General features: G+C 37.9%; 5 protein-coding genes, 1 long non-coding RNA gene and 1 other non-coding gene across 10 annotated transcripts; 4 read left to right on the top strand and 3 right to left on the bottom strand.

Moving 5' to 3' along the window:
• Positions 1-259: 259 nt before the first annotated feature.
• On the top strand, positions 260-2375 carry LOC121051412. The gene is made up of 3 exons (XR_005805653.1): positions 260-318; positions 1293-1358; positions 2219-2375. It is a non-coding gene; the product is annotated as an uncharacterized LOC121051412 (long non-coding RNA).
• A 443-nt stretch (positions 2376-2818) lies between these two features.
• LOC112186636 (homeobox-leucine zipper protein HDG1) lies at positions 2819-8339 on the bottom strand. Of its 4 annotated transcripts, none has more exons than XM_024325123.2 (11): positions 8152-8339; positions 7941-8034; positions 6949-7106; positions 6635-6864; positions 6408-6525; positions 5637-6326; positions 5436-5537; positions 5160-5360; positions 4103-4277; positions 3657-4024; positions 2819-3571 (listed from the first exon to the last, which is right to left on the bottom strand). In XM_024325123.2, the coding sequence occupies exons 3-11, from the start codon at positions 7099-7101 to the stop codon at positions 3182-3184; spliced, it is 2427 nt and encodes an 808-aa protein (XP_024180891.1). In that variant the 5' UTR covers positions 7102-7106; positions 7941-8034; positions 8152-8339; the 3' UTR covers positions 2819-3181. The 4 variants fall into 4 exon arrangements, with proteins under 4 accessions (XP_024180891.1, XP_024180903.1, XP_024180881.1 ...); XM_024325143.2 differs by having other exon boundaries at positions 2820-3571; positions 3657-4021; XM_024325135.2 differs by lacking the exons at positions 7941-8034; positions 8152-8339 and adding an exon at positions 7310-7842.
• Positions 8340-11721: 3382 nt separating this feature from the next.
• On the top strand, positions 11722-13696 carry LOC112187673 (60S ribosomal protein L24). The gene is made up of 5 exons (XM_024326565.2): positions 11722-11832; positions 12651-12726; positions 12855-12956; positions 13088-13236; positions 13320-13696. The coding sequence occupies exons 1-5, from the start codon at positions 11822-11824 to the stop codon at positions 13480-13482; spliced, it is 501 nt and encodes a 166-aa protein (XP_024182333.1). The 5' UTR covers positions 11722-11821; the 3' UTR covers positions 13483-13696.
• A 734-nt stretch (positions 13697-14430) lies between these two features.
• On the top strand, positions 14431-16552 carry LOC112181771 (RHOMBOID-like protein 2). Its single transcript, XM_024320175.2, has 5 exons — positions 14431-15250; positions 15360-15523; positions 15607-15770; positions 15861-16117; positions 16191-16552. Exons 1-5 carry the CDS (start codon positions 14955-14957, stop codon positions 16303-16305), a joined length of 996 nt encoding a protein of 331 aa, XP_024175943.1. The 5' UTR covers positions 14431-14954; the 3' UTR covers positions 16306-16552.
• TRNAV-AAC lies at positions 16499-16572 on the bottom strand. Its single transcript has one exon. It is a non-coding gene; the product is annotated as a tRNA-Val (tRNA).
• A 211-nt stretch (positions 16573-16783) lies between these two features.
• LOC112172012 (putative non-specific lipid-transfer protein 14) lies at positions 16784-17603 on the top strand. The gene is made up of 2 exons (XM_024309171.2): positions 16784-17128; positions 17239-17603. Exons 1-2 carry the CDS (start codon positions 16794-16796, stop codon positions 17246-17248), a joined length of 345 nt encoding a protein of 114 aa, XP_024164939.2. The 5' UTR covers positions 16784-16793; the 3' UTR covers positions 17249-17603.
• A 456-nt stretch (positions 17604-18059) lies between these two features.
• Positions 18060-21189, bottom strand: LOC112175285 (protein IQ-DOMAIN 14). Its single transcript, XM_024312990.2, has 4 exons — positions 20858-21189; positions 19486-19686; positions 19235-19312; positions 18060-19021 (listed from the first exon to the last, which is right to left on the bottom strand). Exons 1-4 carry the CDS (start codon positions 21155-21157, stop codon positions 18275-18277), a joined length of 1326 nt encoding a protein of 441 aa, XP_024168758.1. The 5' UTR covers positions 21158-21189; the 3' UTR covers positions 18060-18274.
• Positions 21190-21351: the final 162 nt, after the last annotated feature.

Raw genomic sequence — 21351 nt, 5'->3', positions numbered from 1 at the left:
GCTGTAATTTCAGGTACTCAACCTCTCCTTCAAATCTATGACTAAAATGGCCATTACTGGCACGTTGTTTAGAAGTGAGATTATTGACTGTGCTATATTTTCTTTTTGTTTCTCTTACCACTAATTTTGTTGAATGCATTGATGGATTTTGACCCATTATCAATGAATTAGTAAAAGTCTGGAATAAGAGCTTTTTTTATTTTTTTTGTTTGTGAAAATTTTGCCAAATTTGATTGCAGTATATGGTGGCAGGATGGTTTTTCATTTCGTATTGTCCCGCTTCCATGAGTGGAGTTAAGGAAATACTGACAACTTGAGGTATTTTTGTTCACAAGATGATTTCTATATTTTTACCATTTTTACTTTCGATTAGGGATGGCAATGGGGAGGGTAGGGTAAGGGGATTAAATTACCATCCCCATACTCGACTTCATTTTCCATCCCCGTACCCTCCCCAATCCCCGTAATAAGATATTGGGGATTCCCCGTCCCCATCCCCATTGGGGATTAGGTCCCCGTACCCGCCCAAATCCCCGTTAACAATATTACTAATTTATTATATAAAAATTTATATAAATAATTATGGATTATAAAATATGAAGTTAAAATTAAACATCAAAATAAAATACATTTCTTATTTCAATTAAGGAAAATTAACATGTTGATAAAGATCTCTTATTAAAAGAATCTTCCTTTTTTTGAACATATTTATTAATAGAATTTAAATATTGACAAAAAGATAAAGTTAACATAAATATTTATTTATAAATAATATCAAAAATATATAATATATATATGTATTTCAAATAATTTTTATTGGGTGGGTATGGGGATGGGGATCAAAATACCATCCCCACCCCGTACCCGATTTCAGAATTCGAATATTGGGGATCCCCATCCCCGTTACCCGATTTCCCCCGAATTTCTCCCCGTTAGGGTCGAATACCCGATGAGGATTTTTGTCATCCCTACTTTCGATCAGGTTTCCTATTGTAACTGTTTCCTTTGAAAAACCATCCTGCCACTCATGTAACTGTTTCCCTTGAATGATAGTGATTTTATGAATGAGCGAAGGTGATTGTTTCGTCAGATACCAAAACCAATTGCACTAATTTTGCTCTAAACTCATCTGTAAATACCTGAATCCTAATATGGGAATTTCATGGTCTATTTTTGTATTAGTTTAAGAATTCTGACTTTATTTCCCCATAAATCTTTCTCTCTTAATGAATATTATGTATTTTGTATGGTTCTTTAATATGATCTGTGACTTCGGATGTGTTGTTTTGTAGATAGGGACACAATTCTTTAAACCAAATATCTCCTCATGCAATTTTGGAGACTGAATCCTTCATGAAGTAAGTTTATTCTCTTTGTTACTCCCATTAGGTGTGGCAAAGTCAAAGACCTAATTTCACCTTCAAATGAATATCGGCACCTAGGGGGATTATCATCTAGACCTTAGATAGGAAAACTAACATATGTTACTCGGTTCGTATCACCTTCAAATGAATTTTGTTTTGTATCTCCTCCAGTTTGATTCATTTGCTGTGATCAAACAACAATAATTTTACTTACTTGGATCACCTGGAATTTCTGAATGTGGGATTTTTGGGTTTAAATAGTTTGGAGTATCTCCACTTCTCCTGTAATTGTTTGTTCTCCAGGTTTAAATCGCATCGGTATCAAATTTGAATCTCTTTGAATCTGTGCTTTTAGTTTTCACTTCACCTATAAAATTTCAAATCTGTTTTGTTTTCTCTTAAATCTGCAATAATCCATTTCCTATTTTTTATATAGAAAATCTAAAAATTTCCAAGTCAGTGACCTCTGGTACTCAAGATGTTAAGTATTTGTTCCAATAATTTTGTATGCATATGCAGATGCTTCTGTTCTTTGTAATCCTATATGGTCACACTTGAAGGGATTCTCTTCAGATGCTTTTACTTCTATTTTTTCTCATTTGTCAGACAATTTGTGACTTTTTTTTTTTTTGTTTTTTTTTGTTTTTTGTCTTCCTTCTTTTCTTGCATGTGAGCTGTTGAACTCAGCAATCTTTGTGACCTAAATATAACTTGGCATTTCCTGTTTTTGGCTTCTTTTGCAATTAATCTACAATGAAGATATAGTTCGAGGTTTCATGTTTCATGGGTATACTCCCAAGTTTACTCTCTTTGGGTCTTTACTTTTCTTCATCCCTATTTTGTTTTGTATGCAGAAGTGCAGCCTGATTTGAACTTGACATTTGTTCTGAGAAAGAAATGGCAAATGTAGAGGATGAACTTTGTAGAGTTGGACTTTATAAATAATTGCTGGTCAGCACCTTCAATCACACATCAGAACATACGGTTCAATGCAATCTGCATAAGTTTTCTGTACATCTTTCATATGCAACTTTTTTTATTTCAACCATGAACATGCATGAATGTGTCATATAAATGCTCAAATTCTCAAATTTAAGGGTCTGTATCAAGATTTTGTTACTCGGGTAGTCTGGTGAGGAATCTACTTTGTGGTCTCTGAGTATAATTCTATGATTTAAATACCGCAATGTGTGCCCATTAATTATAAACAAATTAAATCTTAAAAGTAATCAATACACGGGTATTATCACAAAGGAATAGATGGTTATACTTGGTCTTAGCCACATGTCCGATTTGGTTTCTGCACACATGCAGAAGGTAATTTTAATATCGCAACAAACACCATTTTCTACACGTATGAGTGCGTCCTTCCTGCACGCGCAAGCACGCGCCTTGCGCGTGCAGGAAGGCTAGTCAAACTAATCCAAAGGCTTGACCAATGCACAAACCAAACTAGAGGCAGACGAAACCAAACAAAATTAGACAATAATTAACATTTCGCAAACAAAAGGTTGGTCGCTGCTTGATTTCCACAGTTCTGTATGGTATAACCAACAAACATAATAAACATATTGCAGGTCCACTGAGTCAATACCCGAACCATTGTTTTTTAGAAGCTTGAAGTCAGACCATTTATCCCTAATAAGCAATAGCACCAGTATCAGCTGAAAATGCGGTTCGTTCTTGACTCGAAACCCTTGAATGCAAAGGTTTTACATCCATCTCATTTTCTAATCTCCTGTATTTTCTTTCCCAAAACCCAAGGACAAAGACAAGGTAAACTAAACTAAACTAACCAGTCACGAACATCATGTATTTCAAGGGCCATCATTTATTTGAAGGGCACTTTTGATCTTCTGAATGGTGGAGGAGATAAGATCAATAACAGTCTTAACCGAGTGCATAGTGAGCTTGGATGTTGGTTGGCCACCATCACACACAATTTGGAATCCAACTGTCAGCAGACATCCCCCATCATCAGAGCCATTTCCTTCTCCTTTGACATGGTCAGAAGTAACACAAGGAAGGATTGCAAATCCTGATGGTAAGAGTTCTACATAAGTAGAATCTCCACCCTCGTACACAACATCCCTCATGATATCTGAACTTGTTGAAGTGATCGGTGCATACACAACTATTGACCCTGAAGCATCCGTCCTAGTCTCTTGGAACATCAGCATGTTATTATTGTTATTGGCATCAAGACCCTGAAATTTCAAGATGACAGACTCATGAACAAACAAATTTGAATGAAAATAGAACAAGATTAAAAGACACTAGTCTTATGTTCACCTTGGCATTAAAGAGAGAAACACTGTTGCCACCTCCGTGATCCTTGTCAACCTGAACCATGGCTTGCAGTGGACGACAGCTGACCAAAATGTCCCACTGCCCCCTTAATTGCCAGTCTCGCAAGAAATCAAACAGTCTTGACCTTGATACTGGCATCCAAACAGATGTTGCAGCACTCAACACGAAGCCAGATGGCTCACCGACCTCCAAACTCTGACGCACCATTACCCTCACGTTGTCACTAACATTATCAATACAGAGTTTGTCCCACTGGCGCACTGATGAGCCACAAACCCCAGAACAAAAGCTTTGCATCATCCGCTGTGCCAACCTTAGCATGCTTTTCTTTGAATTCATACTTAACCCTGCTGGAGAACATAGGTATATATTAATTATGAAATATGAGATATTACAAAGAAGCTAGCTATAGACAGTAGTGGAGTTACCTCTAGGAACTTCATTAGGATTGGTAGAGGACATGAGGAAAGTCAGGGACTCACATTCCCTCTGGAGAGTGGCAAGCCACCTCTGTGCACCAAAGCCAATACCAGAACGTAGTAATGGCTGTAACAATTGGTGAACACCACTCTCATTATATTCTAAATGTTCTATCCAAGTCACCTGCAATTTACAATCCATCAATATTCCTAGCCTTTAAAAATATATTCCAAACTCGTGTCCACTTCAAAAGGAAAAAAAGGAAGAATGGATAAATATCTAACTTTTTGGTGAACATTTACCACAGTGACCATTTCAGCTTTTCTTTTTTCAAAACCAAAAAATAATAAAAATCAACATTTTGTGAGAGAAGAGAGAGGAAGCATCAGAGAAAGACAATTAGAGTGGAGATAATAACACCTAGAGATGAGTTGACATCAGGATTAAAGGCTATTTTAAACTGAAAGTACACCAAACAAACCTGTGGAAAAGATAAAAGAGCGCAGGTCAAAATTCAGGACTATAGAGAAACAAAACACTGACTTAAATTCAAGTGTGCAGAAAATCACATTACATGGAATTCAATATACAACAGTATAAGACTGGATCCAGGTCACTTAGTCTCGTAGACAGTAAAGAACACATTAAGACAGACAGGAACGATAGGAATAGAAGCATCAAATACATAATTTATGTGTCAAAGATTGAAATTTCCAAGGTTTAATTTTACTTTCACCCGCATGTAAACATTATGTGTGTATTCTATTCAAGCCTAATATTAAACTATGAGTATCCTTGATTTCATCATCTCAAAAATGAGGAAGCATCTTCTTCAGTAAATAACAATAAAGAATACAGGTTTCTAGGCACACAATACATTACAATAGGACCAACACCACCAAAAAAAGTAAATTCTTGGCTGCACAAGTCAAGCTAGGCTAGATTTAGGAGATTTAACTGCCCATAATTTCATCTTGCAAACAAACTCATTATGCAGTTCAACAACCTCATTAAAAACATAGTATTGAAATTTACCAAGAACCTGGTTAGCCAATCAATGTGTACCTTGGAGTAACCATTGGGCATATCTTGCACAATGAAGCCAGAAGGAAGCCTCCGGCAGTTCACACTGGAAGCATCTTGCTGGATGTCAATGGAAACATCGACAACAGCCCACACACCCTCTGCATGCTGCTTGGAAAAACGGAGGAACTTGAGTGGACGGACTGGAACCAATGGCGAAAGCATTTGAAGCTCGGCATGCATCTACAAAATAAGATCCTCTTGAGTTTCGATTTAACAACTAAATACAGAAAAAGAGACACAAGAAAAGAGACGCACCATTTGAATAGTACCATTTCTGGTTCCGTTTGGGCCGCTGGAAATCATGCCAATGGTGGAGGCTCTAGCAACCAAAGTAGGGAACATATCTGTCCATCGATTCTACTCATACAAAAGAAAACAAACAACCAGAATCAAGCATTACTCTATTTTGGACACAAAAGCATGTTCAAATAGAAATAAAGAGCAGAGAAGCATTACCGCATCCATCATAGTCTCTACAAGAGCCAAGCTGTTTATGATCACCATACAAGAATCCCTTGAAGCATCAGTTACCAAGCCACTTTGCCTGGTACTGATACAAGAAAATGTCCTGTACAGCTCCACGTTCAATGTTTCGCTTCCACCATCTGAACTTTTCATCCACAAAGGGGTATCTGCTTGAACCATCCTAACCAATTCATCCATAGCTTCGCCTGCAAGCTCCAGGTAAACATGTCTATCAGTCATATGCTGCAAATCATTTGGCATTCCCATAACCGGTTTCATTAGAGGCATCACAGGTGAAGAGCTTCCAACACCATCTCCCAACTCGAACCCCATCGATAACTGATTGCTGGCTCCAGCATTCAAACAACCCATCCCATTTATTCCCATCGCCAGGTCTAGACCGGCAGTCGAGCTTGGAAGAGAGCGGGGAGCAGCCAAGTTTGAAATGGGCCTGCCCAAGAACTTTTGTGCCAAAGTACAAATTCGACTCAGTTCATCATTCAGTCGAGCATTCTCAATCCTCAGTTGGTGTTCATCAAATGAAATTTGGCCAGGAATGGCAGGGCCACCACAGTTGTGGCATATTGGATTTGACATAGCTTCCTTCATCACACCATTCTCAGCTCGGAGCTTGTCATTCTCTTGCCTAAGAATTATATTCTCATGGCGCTCCAGTTGAGTCTGATTCATTCAAAACCCCATTTACATATCAATTATTTAAAAATTTACCAAAACCAAATCTAACAAAAGAAAGAAATCAACCTTCATTTGAGTTCTTCTATTCTGGAACCAAAACTTGACTTGCTTAGTCTCCAAGCCAAGCCTCCTGCTGAGGTCCAACCTTTGCTTTTCATCAGGATGTGGGCATTCCTTAAAGAAACTACACCACAAGAACATCAAGAACAACACAACAGACCAAAAAAAAAAAAATCCAACACAAACACAAACACCAAAACAGCTCAAATACAATAGAGAGAAATCAATCATACGATTCCAGTTCTTGGATTTGGCTGGGGGTATGACGATGATACTTCTTCTTCCTCCGTGGCCGATCATCCTCGTCGACAGGGTCTTGATCATCACCGGATGCCCCATCAAAGTGGTCACTGCCTGACCGGCTCTGGTCAAACTCCTCTTCCCTCAACCTCCCAATAATCCCGGGGTCAAAACTCTCAGCAATCAGGTCAAGTTCATTGTGCCCATCCATGTTTTTCTGCACCTACAAAACACAAAACAACAGTCAAGCACAAGTACAACATGGAACACGAACACAAATTAATTAAGAGAATTAGATAAAGCATACTATTGAAAGGGAGAGGGCAGAGGAAGTCTGCATTGAATTGGGAATAAAGTGCGGTTGAGCAATGGCACCACCACTGCTGTGTGGATCAATCTCAGCCACAACTCTTGAACCCCCAACACCTCCACTATTACTGATCAAACCTCCAAAATTCATCAAAACTGGGGACAAACAGAAAACCAATAAACAAATAAAATATTAAATCTCTCTCTCTCTCTCTCTCTTTTGCTCTATCTGAATTGGCCTGGCTCTATTTGGCCCTTCTGTCTCCGCAGGTTCTGTTAGCAACAGTCACCGTCACTATCAAAAAGGTATATATAACCAGATTTTCTCTTAAAAGAAAAATATATATTCAGTCATTGACCTTGTACAGATTTTTTGCCAGATTGAGCTAAAGCGTTAAAAAGGTCGGATATTTCGATTCCGAAGTAGAAACAGAATAAAAAAGCTGCCTCCTTTGTCAACTCCCATGCATGACTGTATAGAATTTGTTTTCAGATGGAAGAGAGAAAAAGAGGAAGAAGACAAGAAAAGGCCTTTTCTTTTTTGTGATTCCCAGTTCAAAACTTCAAACACAACCAACCAAACCCCTTTCTTTGTAAAAACACAATCACATCATGGGTTTATCTATACTACGGCTGTAGGAAAAACCCTAAATTTCCTTCCTTTTCTGCTCCCCTTGACTAAAAGTTTGGCAGGAATGAAAAGGACCCAGAGGAAAAATTATAAAAAAAAAAACTTTAAAACCCAAAAGGGTCTCAAAAGGAAAACAGAAAAGGAAAAGGCCATGAGAGCTTTATCTCACTTTCACACTATTTCACAATGACTTTTCCAATACCAAATCCAAGTAGAGAAAAAGACCCAACTGGACCTCTTCCATTCTCTCTCCTTCTCCTTCTCCTTCTCCTTCTCCTCTCCCTCCTCTCTCCTCTATTATGTTACAGATAGATAGATGGATGGGCATGCAAGTAAAGCAAAACCAACCCCAGTTTTACCTTTAAATTTTGACAGTGAGAAATACTAAAGCCTCTGTCTTTGTCCAACAACAAAGAAGTTAATGGATTTTTCAGATCCTTCTCTGTCTGGGATCTGTGGAAGAGAAAGAGACAGATTAATAAAATATTTATATAAACTAATATATCAATGAAAAACATTAATAATAATAAAAACAAGGACTTGGGGAAAGGTTTTTTGGAGCTGACTTACATGGACCTCTGAAGAAGATGAAGAAGAAGAAGAAGAAGAGTCAATGAAGCTCTTCTTCTTAATACTATTTTTCTTTTTGGATTGAAAAGAATCAAATTTCAGAAACTCTGAAACCAAATTTTGCAAAATAGGTTCTTTGGTTTCTTAATCGTGCACACCAAATCTCACTAACCAAAGCCTTGAGAGAGACAGAGAGGTTCTAGAGCAATATGTTAATGCATAAATAGTGGGGAGGGGGGTATATAAAGGGCGGGGGGTAAGAGAGAGAGAGAGTGGGGCCCACAGAAATCGTGAAATCCGCCCGTCGCGTGTCGCGGCGCGTGTGAGAGATTTTTGGAGACTCTCAGAACCTTTTGTCTTGGCGGTGGAATGATCCGGTGCAGCGGAGCACATGGTTTTTGGGTGGAATTGGATTTACGTGCGGCCAATCAGGCTGTGAGTTTGGAGGACAGAATGGTAATTTTACCGGAATTTGAGGGAGTTGGTGGTGTTGATTCCTTAAATTATGCCCCCCACCTAGGCTGCAGGGTTTGGTACGTACATTACATCACTCCCCTTCCTCCTTATCTCATAAAATCAGCCGCAAAATTTTGCCAAATTGTAATACCCATTTTATCTTCAAATTTTATTTCTTACGATTTGACACAGATTTTGAACTGACAAAAAACCTGAATTTTTTTGTTTTAGACATTATAGTGTTTGTAGTAGTCAACCATGTCCGAATCGTAACAATCATAAACACTATTTTCTTGCACGTGAATCGCATGTAAAGACTAATTAAGAGTTGTCACGACATTAGACCGTTAGCTAAATATAAAATACAATTGCAGTTATTGTCTTTAATTTGTTTCTATTAGTGCGACCTCACACGCTTTTCTTACGAGTAGATAACATATTTCACCCTTATTCTTATCTGTCTTTGTGGTGTAATTTTATGGAATATATTACTTGAATGGAAAGTCACATTCGATGGAATGTAAATTTGTAACTGTGCATGCATAACTTTTATATGGTATGTAATATGTTGAATACCGACCAAAATTGAATTCACATTTTCCTTTTATGTTTATATTTGCACATACCCAAAACGAATAATGTTACCAGTTGACATTACTAAATTTTTCTCCATAAGACTAAAGGCAAAATTTTAAGTACACAGTACACTAGAGGCCTTTTTTTGTTTTTACATTTGGTTAGCATCATTAAATCCCTGTAAAAGGCTGTAATGGAGTTTGACATAACTTGCATGTTATTAAGCTCATGAACCATCCCTAATTCAAGAATACTCGTGAGAATATGATAATAGCCTTTAGACCTTCACTAAAATATATGCATATAAGGGAATTAAGGAATTAATATCCAACACATTTAAGCTTTAATCTATGTACCATGTAGTGTGGTTTTCAATTGATCAATTGAAAATTTGCAATCGTCTCAATCCCCTCATGCATTTGCATTCACTTAATTATATTATTTAAACTTGTTACATAACAAGTTTTGTACTCATTTTTTACCTGATATTGATTGCAACTTCACATACAATACACATTATGTTGTTGATTTTAATGTTATGAAATGGAACACAATGCATGCATAGTATGGTACTAACAACTTCATATTTATAAATTTTGTATTTTTACAATTACCCTGGTATAATCTTAAAATGCAGAATGGTCTGAATATATGACGTCATCATCGGTGATTATTTGGTAAGTTCTTCATATTTGGAAGTAAATCAAACAGAAAATCTCCATATAATATAGAGATTGCCATAATAGGACACTCAATTAATTAATTTGATTCTCCATTAGGATTCTTCTTTTCTTATTGACAACTGCTTATCCAGTGATATGCGTCTACAAATACATTTTGCTTATCCAGTGATATGCGTCTACAAAATACCTTCTTATCCTTAATCTTTGGTAAGCGGATTCGTTTCCTAACTTGACCAAAAAAAAAAGAAGGATTTTTTTCCTAGTATGATATACTACATTCAATATATAGGGATATTTGGTTTCGAAATTTTTCCTTTTCAAAATATGGTTTCAATGGGACAGATTTGTTGGTCGACAGAGGCCGTTTGAGCTTTATTTAAATTGAATTCAATATAACATTGATCGATGACTTATTTGTCGTTTGAGTTTCAAATAACTAAACAACAATGTTGCCAATGACCTATATGTCCGTAAAGCTCTTTTAAACTTTTATTTGAATTGAATTAGAAAAAAAAATAAAAAAACTTTTGCCAACAACCTATTTGTCGGTAAAGCTCATTTTCTATTTAACTATTTTATTTAAATTAAATTGAGAAACAACTTATTCCGACGATTACGTCGACAAAAAGCATTTCAACTTTTATTGAAACTAGCAACATAGCCCGCGCGATGCTGCGGGTATATCATCGACATTATTCAATTCGACAGTATTGGATTTACAAACATTAGGCACATTATATAAATGTGTTATACGTATACATTAGACATGGTTTATTAAAAAAAATACATTAGACATGGTTTTACATGATCCAAAATATGAAACTTTAGCCATAGTTCAAAATTGTATATACAACTACACATTATTTTACATGTTCTAAAGTCAGATTTCAAAATATGCTAACCAAGCAGGTGCATATATACATATTACATATGACAGTAAATTGACCCGCGCCATGCTGCGGGGTTTTTTTTTTTTTTTTTTTCAAGTTTCATATGTAATAGATGAATATCGCAATCTAAAAAACATCGGTGTCACTTAGAATATGTTTTGTTTTGTTGTTAATAATATATTAGCAACAAATGGGATACAACAAAAATTAAACTTTCCATGATTTTTAGAAATTTACAAATAAAAAACATAATTGTTCTCCCTTAAAAAAAAACATATAAAATTAAAAAGATATAGAGCCAACGAGGTTTGGCTCAGTTGGCATGGGCGGCCTCATGCTGGAACCCCCACCCGAGTTCGATCCCCGCTGCCAGTAGGCCTCGTTGGTTCGCGATCTGTAAGTCCCCTGCAGAAATCCATACCTGTGGGCTGTGAGACAGGTATGTGTCACACGTAAGCCCTTCAGGGTTGAGGTTGTAGGCTTGCCCTGGTGATGGTGGTATAGCGTAACCAAGCTCTCACCTAAACTTTTTGTAACCCAAAAAAAAAAAAAAGATATAGCAAAATTGTAATTTCAGTCAAAAAAATATATGGCAGAGTTGTGGCAGGATTCTAATTTCAGTTAAAATGGAGGCAAAACCGTCTTTTTATACTAAGCAGTGAAATGGCAAAACCGTAAATCATGAACAACAGAGAGCAAATCAGGAAAGCATTGTAGTACTGTTCATTGAACAGTGAAAATCTCATTTTACTTTAGAATATGTATAAAATCAAATTGCAAAACAAAATTTGCCCTATTCGTATTTTGTTCAATTCTCATATTCCAACGATATTCTTTTTACCTAGTCAATCCCTAGGCTTCAAACAATTAGATGGGCCTGTCTATTCGGATCTTGCCCACATTCAGTTGATAACTATTTGTGGTCAAAGTCCAACCCCCCTCCGCGATCATATGAAACGAAAATTTAAATAGCTCTGGACGTACCATCTTCTTCGTCACCAGAAGCTTTCAATTCTCACCATTTCTATAAAACCCTTTCTCTGAAGCAGAGACCAAGCTACCGCCATGGTTCTCAAGTACGCTCTCATTTTGTTCCTTTTTCCATTTTACCCTCATACCATTCTTTATTTTCTTTTGCATTTATATTCTTGATTGATTTCTAGGGTTTTATGATGAACGCGTATTTAGCTGATCGATCATAACGTGTGGATCATCATCATCTGAATTCATAATCATGATGGTGGATAGATGACAATGTTTGATGTTTATTGAGGAGTGCCCCTCCCTCTATAACTCGGTTTGGTTGCTGAGAGAGAAAATGAAATCTTTGAGCACCTTGAGTGTCATAGTTAATGGCTGTGTCTAATATTTTCTGGGTTGGTTGTGGATGGTCCTTCGGGTCACTTTTAATGGAAGAAATTAATTTGTACTATCTGTGGTTTCAGTGGGAGTAGGTCATCTGATCAAAATTTCCTTTACTTCTCGAGCTGGAGAATTCGGTTGAATGTGGGTTTTGATCGAATATGTGGACTTGTGGTTGATTTGGTTAGCTAGGTGTTACTTTGAAGTTTGAAAATAGTAATTTATTTGATCCACATACTGATCTGCTTCATCATCTCTGATCACGTTTCTCTGATTATAAAGAAATGAACATGAATTAGTATCAAAATTGATTAATGAGCATTTAGCACTGCTTGAGTACTCTTAAATTAACTTGTTTAGGTGTATGTCCGCATCAAGACACAGATCGACTTATAGTGCACTGAAATTTTCAACTTTCTTATGTTACCATTACTGTGGTAGCTGGGAAGCTAGCCAGCATTTGTGTCATTCGTGAATCACAATTGTGGTAAGGCCGGTATGTAATAATTTATTGTTCTAATTGGGATGTCAGGACTGAACTATGCCGCTTCAGTGGAGCTAAGATCTACCCAGGTAGAGGCATCCGATTTGTTCGTGCTGATTCTCAGGTAAAAGGGGCACAACTTAATAAGATATGCAGCATTACCATAGTTCTGTCTTTGACTGCTCTAGTATCAATTCATTTGCTGCCTCCCCATGTTTTCTGAAACTTCATTATCTTTTTGGATCAATTAAGGTGTTCCTGTTTGCAAACTCTAAGAACAAGAGGTACTTCCACAACAGACTGAAGCCAGCTAAACTTGCTTGGACAGCCATGTACAGAAAGCAACACAAGAAGGTAATACCTATATATATAAGCAGAAAGAAGAAAAACATTAATTGATTGAGAAGTGATAACTTGCGATCCAATCAATCTGTTTACAGTTAGTGTTACTTTGCTTGCTAGCTAATTTTGTGTATTACAATCAGGACATTTCTCAAGAAACTGTTAAGAAGAGGCGTCGCACCACAAAAAAACCTTACTCTCGATCCATAGTGGGTGCTACTTTGGAGGTCATACAGAAGAGAAGAAGTGAAAAACCTGAAGTTAGAGATGCTGCAAGAGAGGCTGCTCTTCGGTATATATATATTGTTATGCCTCCCATTTGCTTGTTGAATTTCACTTTTAAGAATCTTAAGCATACAAATGGTGTTTGTGCAGTGAAATTAAGGAGAGGATCAAGAAAACCAAGGATGAAAAGAGGGCGAAGAAGGCCGAAGTAATGGCCAGGTCAACAAAGAATCAAAGCAAGGGTAACTTGCCAAAGGGTGGTGCTGCAAATAAGGGCCCCAAGGGCGCTGGAGGAGCTAAGGGCAAGCGATAAACAAACTTACTCGAAGATCTCAGAGATTAGATCATGTTTTCTCAAATTAAGTACGTAGTACCAGGTTTTGCAATTCTTAATTTATTGGTAATTAATTCCATGAAATGTCGATCATTTGTGGTCTAGTATTGTGACTATTGTCTGCATAAATAATGGAGGGACATATTTTCTTGTCTGGATATCTAGTACTGATCTTCTTTCACCTTTACTTTTATTGGCTGCTTCACCTTCTATTCCTTTGATACCTCCTTTCGTTTCCACAAAGCTTGTCATCTACCTTCTATTCCTTTGATACCTCCTTTCGTTTCCACATAGCTTGTCTTCTATCTTCTTTCTTTTACAGTTTTACTATATTTGTATGTAAAGGAAGATGACTAAGGCCCCGTTTGGGATTGTTTCGCTTAAAAAAAAAAATCAGTTTTTGTTCAAAATTTTAGATTTTATAATGTTTGGTAAATAAATAAAAAACAGTTTTAATTGAAAGTTATAGGTTACGGACAACAGATTTTAGAAGCAGCCTAAAGATTGCTTTTAGAAGCTGTTGTGGATCAAAACACACTGTGCAGTTATTTTATGTATTGACATCACTTTTAACAATATTATTTACTAAACACGAAACTGTTTTAATTCACAGCTGATTATTCTCACAACACCGCAGAAACAGTTTTTTTTTTAAAGTCACAGCAATCCCAAACTAACCTTAAAGTTCAATCAGCTAATGGTGCAAGCAGAGGATATATTACAAAAGTGTAAGAAGATAGAAATATCAAATATCAAACGACACGTACGACTCGTAAGAATCACATTCGATTAGATCATAATCAGCATATAATATTGCATTAGTGCATTAGGTGAAAGGAAATGAAAACAAAGGTGATGGTGCTCTTTGTATAATGATCTAAATATTATCAACACAGTGGGTCAAACCCTCTAAATAATCTTGTTTTGTTATACATATATTTTCATTACAATAAAACTACAAATTTCGTTTCAAAAAAAAAAAAAACTACAATTCTACAATTGTCACCATTGTGGAGGGTCTGAAACTAAAACTTCTTAGCCATTTTTTCTTTATTTCACTTGAAAAAGAGTCTTTAATATTGAATTTTAGTCGTGAGTGTAGAGGGATACGAGTACTCTTTCAATATATATAAGTCCTAAGAGGTTACCATTGTGATTAGTTTCTTCATCCTTGGTGTTCTACCTTCTTCTTTGATGATTAGGCTTTAGGGTCCACCCCGGTTTGATTAATCTGATCTGGGTCCATTCCGGTTTAAACCGCGTTGAAGCAACTAAGACGTCCTTTTTTCAATAACAGCCAAAACGGTACTTCCTCAGTGAAAAGCTTAAAGCTTTGAGTCCCAGTTCCTTTCTTTGTGCCTTACATTAAACCCTTCCACCAACTCCATCTAAAAAATTCATACAAAAACCTCATCAACTCAGAAAGACAGCAAGCACCCACAAACACAAAAATGCCTGGTGAAGCTGAAGACTTGGAAAACAACAGAGGAGGAGTGAAGCACAGAGCAAACGGAGAGAGCTACTCATCGTCTACGTATGTTGCAGATGACGTAGAGACCCAATGGACTTCTTGGTTGGTGCCCATGTTAGTTGTGATTAACCTTTTTGTATTCCTTGTGGCCATGTTTATGAATGACTGCCCCAACCACAGTTCTGGGATCATAGGCAAGTGTGTGGCTGGGGTTCTTGGCAGGTTCTCGTTTCAACCGTTGAAGGAGAACCCCCTCTTAGGCCCTTCTTCTTCCACGTAATAATAATCTTTTCTTTCCTCAATTTGTGGTTTTTCGCTTTTTGAGGTTAAAGTTTTGCTATATATGGGAAATTGATTAATTTGGGGTTATTGTACGTGTTTGAAGATTGGAAAAGTTGGGAGCTTTGGAGTGGAGCAAAGTGGTGCACAAGCATCAGGGATGGAGACTTGTTACTTGTATTTGGTTACATGCTGGAGTAGTACATCTGGTTGTTAACATGCTCAGCTTGGTCTTCATCGGAATTCGTATAGAGCAGCAATTTGGGCTTGGTATATATCTCTCCATGATCTTGTTAGTTTATCTTGGTTTGCTATATCTTATTGTATCCTATTGACTATGGACATTTTGTCAGTGCGAGTTGGGATTATATACTTGTTGTCTGGATTTGGGGGTAGCATCATGTCGTCTCTTTTTATTCGAAAGAACATTTCTGTTGGTGCATCGGGTGCTCTTTTTGGTCTTCTTGGATCAATGCTTTCGGAACTAATTACGAATTGGACTATTTATACCAACAAGGTCAAGAAAATTGTGATGTTTGGTTTATATTCTTTGAGTACATTTTCATGTATGCTGATTTACTCTTTCTTTGCTCACATTATCACATAGGTTGCAGCTCTTGCTACTCTTCTGGTCATCATTCTCATTAACCTTGGCATTGGAATTTTGCCACGCGTTGATAATTTTGCCCACATTGGTGGATTTATCACCGGATTCCTCATTGGATTTGTGTTGATGCCCCGTCCTCAATACGGATGGCTGGAGCAGCTGAATCTTCCTGCTGGTGCTAATGCCAATGTCAAGTCCAAATTCAAGGCCTACCAATATGTGTTATGGCTTCTTTCGGTTACTCTGTTGATTGTTGGGTAAGTTACTTTCTTTTCACTTTGTCATCATGAGCTGATACAGTTAAACTAAAACTAAGATGCAATGAAACAGGTTTACAATTGCACTGGTGATGCTGTTTCGGGGAGAGAATGGAAATGAGCATTGCCATTGGTGTCACTACCTCAGTTGTGTTCCCACATCTAGATGGCAGTGTGAAGAAAATTAACACTCATACTAGAGAGAAGAGACTTCTATTAGCTAGATTTGGTTGATTCCTCTGTAAATGCCTAGTTAGTGTTACAAACTGGTTTGCCTGTGGACTAGATATTCAAATTTTTGCCCTATGGTATCTATTTCTATCTGAAATATTGGTCAGAGAAATCTAAAGTGAAGTTGAAAGGGGCAAAAAATAAAATGGATGGCTTCGCCCGGGTTCGAACCGGAGACCTTCAGTGTGTTAGACTGACGTGATAACCAACTACACCACGAAACCCTGATGGCAGTAGAGCACAAGACTGTAAATATATATAATGTACCTTTCTTTGAGGCGGAACCTACTATTGTGGGTCAGCCCACACTTAGTGGCTCATTCAACCTTCATGAACACCATGCATTCTTTACTTCACACCAAACCAAAGATAGCAACATTATAAATGAAGCTGTTAATGTACGAATACCATAGTGAAAGTTTACAAAATGGGGAGCCAAATATTGATGATAGGAGTATTGGTAATGTTGCTATTGAGTGTGACATTGGTGTCTAGCCTTACAGATATAGAGTGCTCCAGCGTGACGGCCCTTGTATCCGCTTGCTACACCTACATAACGTATGGCTCACCGGACCCTTCTCCGGGGTCTCCATGCTGTCATTCCATGGTAGGTCTCAAAATGGTTTCCGATCCCACTGTTGAAAATCGGAGATTTACTTGTAGATGCTTGATGAGCCTCATTTCCACTTACAACCCTAATGGCTATGCGCTTGCTACTTTGCCCGACCTTTGTGAAGTCTCTTTGGGTTTTAACATTGATCCTAACACTGATTGCAACTTGTAAGTTCTAACTCTAATGCTTTATTACTTTTAATGAGACGGTTTAGCAATCGAAAATCTTGTTAATGTTCTCTTTTAGTTATGCTTCTAAAGTTTAAATCACAATGCAGGATACCATGAGTTGGGAATTATGGGGGGAGGATTCAGTGCACCGATGTGCACTTGCACTGACATAAATGGATGGTTAAATTATATTAAATACACTCTTAGGTAGGTTATTAATAAAAATATTAATTATAAATATCAATAATTGAGATCATCTTATAAGTGTTTGGTCATTTGCACCGTGGGTACATAGAATAATTTCCAGAGATTCTAAAAGACTAAAGCCATGTTTAAGTTGGGAGATGGGAGTCCAGTTGTGTGAATGGCAATATAGGTAAGACAATCATTGTATCTGTAATATTTCTTTTTGTAAGGGTAATAATCTACCTTTTGTCGACAAAATTTAGTTTGTTAACCGTCACCTTTAAGAAAAAGTGGTTATGATTCAATGATTCATCTCAAATGAGTGCAAACTAACACAATCATGTAATAACTTTTGTTAAAACAAATCACATGTCAAGTTACCCAAAAAAGATATGAGAAAATACTTTTCCTTCACTTCCACAACGAAGTTCAATAATTAAGACATGCTTTATGCGACGTATAGTCGTTGGTAAAGCCTTTCGCTACAAATAAGATATTGGAGAAGATCTTCCACCTTTGTTAGTCCACCCAAATTGCGCGTGTGCTATCACACTCGTGGTTGGGATCCAATGAAAGCATTTGATCTGATTTGGTTGTATGAACCAGTGCATTCTCATCATTTTCTTGTAAAGCCGAAGGGAAAAAGGTAGTGATTCATAAAGTTTTAAGAGCTTATCTCCGTGAATCTACAGTCTAAATTGGAATGTGAAACGCCAGTTGGAAACTCAAGGATCCAAAGGTATAAAGGAAAGGAAATCTATATACGTTGTATACAAGCACAATCAATATTACATTAAACCGAGGTTTAATCCATGAAGGTTTAGTCACAGTTTTGGAAACTATGTCCACTCTGACACCCATGGCGCGAAAGCTTTAGTTGTACATCAAGATCAGCTAGCTAAGACTCAAACATTTGCCGCCATACACACAAATAGAAAAACATGCAAATATCAGCCATCACCGTAGTCTATTCGAGTGGGTAGAGCTCAAAAACGCTTTATTCCTGAAATCAGTATCTTGAGCTAAACCTGTTTCTGAACATGTGCCTGCTTCGCAAAAATCCTGGACGGATTTTTTTGTCAAACTATATTTATCAAATTCGAGCCTTTGTCTTGGGGCACTCTGTGACCGGACCTTAGCCCGGGATGATTCCGTGTTAGCCATGTAGCTAGGGTAACCGGCATAGCTGCTAAAGAAACCCCATGAGTACTCGCTCCTTGTCGGCGTGAAGTGGCCTCTTCTAGCACTACTACTTCCAGGTCTCGATGAGGCAGAAAATGCTTGTGGGCTGTTCTGTGCAGTTCTTAAAGCCGGTACTTCATCTTTTCCTATAGGATATTTCATTGAGCTCGATGAGAAGTAATCCATGGAAGATTGACTTGGAATCAAGTTTGGTTCTTTTGTTGTGCGTTTGGACGGGGAATCGAATGTCATAAACATTGGACTGTAATTATCCGAAGCCATAACACGCTGTGCGGTTTGAAAGGCTCTGGTATTTCGTTGGGAGCCCAAGTGAGGTTTCCAAGTATCTACTTCAAGGATTTTGTCAACCTTCTCATTATCTGCTTGCACATATCTCAGTGATGAAGCATCACGGCGGTTGTTCCACACACTTTCTTCCATCCACCGATCTAACCATCCTGAGGCCAGACGTCTTCTATCCAGACTGGTGGCATCCCTTGCGTTTGAATTTGAACCACACCTCTGGATAATGAAACAGAATAATCTGATTAAACTCCAAGTACCATACAACGTCTATGAAATGACATTAAGATTATTTTAAGCAAAATAAGCTCAACAAAAAAGTGCCTTCCAGAGGAGTTGCATTTAGCAGGAAGGTACTCAACAATTATATGTTAAACAACCGACACAGTGGGAGATAACAATCAAATTCTACGCAGGCATTGAAGTCAGTACCTTCAGCAATGAGGGCCCATCAAATTTGCTACTATAAACACGGTGCTGGTATCCAAGTTTGTCAGGACTTTCTGGGAGCTGCAAGCAGAAATTATAGAAAATGAATTACTGCCTAATCGTTATGTATAAAGATTTGCCTTGCCCCTGGCAATCAACCAAGGTTGTGAACTTGTCCAAAAGTGCATAAAGCATGCAGATAGAAAGCGAAAACCAACTAGCATGCATAATTTTAACAACAAAGGTCTGCTTACAGGATTGTAAGACAGGGAGGATTTGCTGCTAGAATGTACTGATTCTGACATGAGTGAGCGAGTTGCCCGTGCACGGGCCTGGAGTCGAACCAGTGTCTGCATGCGCCTGAGCATGTCCGCTGTTTGTTTCCTCACTATGTGGCCTCTCACCAATGCTTGAAGCTTCACCAGTGCTTTAAGTGCCCTTAAGGCCCTCCTTGCCTTTCACATTTTCCAAAAGTTTGTGAGAATCAGATCATCACTATCTCCCCCATACCAACCAATAAAATTCAGTACCCATAGAATAAAGAAACATGTAACTAATTTTTATCTTTAACTTAAACAATGCTTTCCAGTTACACCAGAAGCTAAATCATATGGAACAGACTGGCATACAACTTTTAGAAAGGGATCTACAGATGCTTGTGGATATAATCATGATCACCTCAAACATGCATAATTGCTAGAAAAAAAAAATCAAACTAATAAATTCTTAAGTCACAAAACATATTTTTTCTGAAACTTAACTTAGCAGCTACCCAATCCCCATTTCATCCAGTTGATTAATGTTACCATCTCTATTCAATTAATGGGCACAACAAACCCCATCTACAACCCTGTGTTTACCCCTATTGCTAAGCTAGACTACATTAAATACAAACCCAATCTGAGGCATTACAAGCTAGACAACAAAGTGGTAAAACAACTAGTCATTGCCCACAGTTTAAAATCGAGAAGTAGGGAACTAATAGTAGTAGTTTCTGCAATTAGAGGCCATCATATCACCCAAAAATAACTGGAGGTCCAACAAGCCAAGCTGGAAGCCTGGAGTAAATGGAGGTTGTGGTCAGAGGCAAAAGGTCAAACTTCAATGCAAATTGACATCTTTGTCCTTCCCTCTGCAATGTGGCATTGGAAGGTTGGAAATCCACGTCCAGAAAGTACCAAAGTAACCTTCTTGTTAGGAACACAGATTCAAGCAGAGAATTTCTTCTCCCAGACTCTGACACTGACACATCAAACAGTGTCGGCAGGGTTCCAAGTTTAATACTTTGTTTATTTATTTTTGTGAAAATCTATGTTCAACTGTTCAAGAAGCTTCAAACAAACAGTTTCTTTTTAACCCCATGTTTGATTCCCCAGAAAAAAAAAAAAAAAAAAACCTTTCGAATTTGTCTTGGGTTATATACTAATACTAATATTACCAAGACTGAAGCCATTTTCAACATTAAAATCCTGAATTTTCAGAGCTTCAATAGAAACCAAGTAAAAAAGCAAAGAGAGTCATGCAAAAAGTTACAAACTTTGTACTTCTAGGAGCACTCGCAACGTAAATTCGACTACGTTTCAGGGGCAATAGTGGAAAAATCAGGAAGAGAAAAAAAATACCAACCAGGTATCTCCGGAAAGCTGACTGTATCTTAACGGCGGCCAGGTGGCGGTGACGGCTGACTCTAACTGGCAAGCTAACGTTCCCCGAAGTCTCAACGCCGTTAGTGAGCCTGACGACCTCCGCCGCAGCATGAGCCGCCGCGAGAGCTGCCTCGGCCACGGCGGCAGTAGCTGCCGCCACCGCTATTGCGTGCTTGTTGGAGTCCAAGCCCCATTCTTGAGAAGCTGAAGTGGAGGCTTCGGCTTTGTTAGTCTTCTTTTTGGGCTTTTTGGGGCCGAAGAGTCGCCGGAAAAAGCCCATTTCTCATTGCTCGCCGGGACCGGACCGCTAAGCTAGGAAGAACATGACAAAAAGCTGAAGACTTTGGCGGTCGGATGAGGAGCAAGTGTGTAAGGAGTGATAGAGAAGATACTAAGATCATGTTTCACACTCTCTGTCCTTAAGTAGCGTTTGGTTTGGGGAATTTGGAATAGTGGGAAAAACTAACACCACGC

Source organism: Rosa chinensis, chromosome 1 (genome assembly GCF_002994745.2).
Source record: "Rosa chinensis cultivar Old Blush chromosome 1, RchiOBHm-V2, whole genome shotgun sequence".
In the NCBI taxonomy this organism is placed as follows: Eukaryota; Viridiplantae; Streptophyta; class Magnoliopsida; order Rosales; family Rosaceae; genus Rosa; species Rosa chinensis.
This window is presented reverse-complemented; position numbering and strand designations above follow the sequence as displayed.

Coding starts and splice junctions, on each gene's coding strand:
- LOC112186636 (XM_024325123.2), bottom strand. CDS start 7,101: ATGAATTTTGGAGGTTTGATCAGTAATAGTGGAGGTGTTGGGGGTTCA. Junction 6,865..6,948: donor CTGCCCTCTCCCTTTCAATA/GTATGCTTTATC, acceptor TGTGTTTTGTAG/GTGCAGAAAAACATGGATGG. Junction 6,327..6,407: donor ATAGAAGAACTCAAATGAAG/GTTGATTTCTTT, acceptor TGAATGAATCAG/ACTCAACTGGAGCGCCATGA.
- LOC112187673 (XM_024326565.2), top strand. Junction 12,727..12,854: donor TTGTTCGTGCTGATTCTCAG/GTAAAAGGGGCA, acceptor GGATCAATTAAG/GTGTTCCTGTTTGCAAACTC. Junction 13,237..13,319: donor GCAAGAGAGGCTGCTCTTCG/GTATATATATAT, acceptor GTGTTTGTGCAG/TGAAATTAAGGAGAGGATCA.
- LOC112181771 (XM_024320175.2), top strand. CDS start 14,955: ATGCCTGGTGAAGCTGAAGACTTGGAAAACAACAGAGGAGGAGTGAAG. Junction 15,524..15,606: donor AGAGCAGCAATTTGGGCTTG/GTATATATCTCT, acceptor ACATTTTGTCAG/TGCGAGTTGGGATTATATAC. Junction 15,771..15,860: donor GGACTATTTATACCAACAAG/GTCAAGAAAATT, acceptor ATTATCACATAG/GTTGCAGCTCTTGCTACTCT.
- LOC112172012 (XM_024309171.2), top strand. CDS start 16,794: ATGATAGGAGTATTGGTAATGTTGCTATTGAGTGTGACATTGGTGTCT.
- LOC112175285 (XM_024312990.2), bottom strand. CDS start 21,157: ATGGGCTTTTTCCGGCGACTCTTCGGCCCCAAAAAGCCCAAAAAGAAG. Junction 19,687..20,857: donor CAGCTTTCCGGAGATACCTG/GTTGGTATTTTT, acceptor AAAATGTGAAAG/GCAAGGAGGGCCTTAAGGGC. Junction 19,022..19,234: donor ATGGGCCCTCATTGCTGAAG/GTACTGACTTCA, acceptor TTCATTATCCAG/AGGTGTGGTTCAAATTCAAA.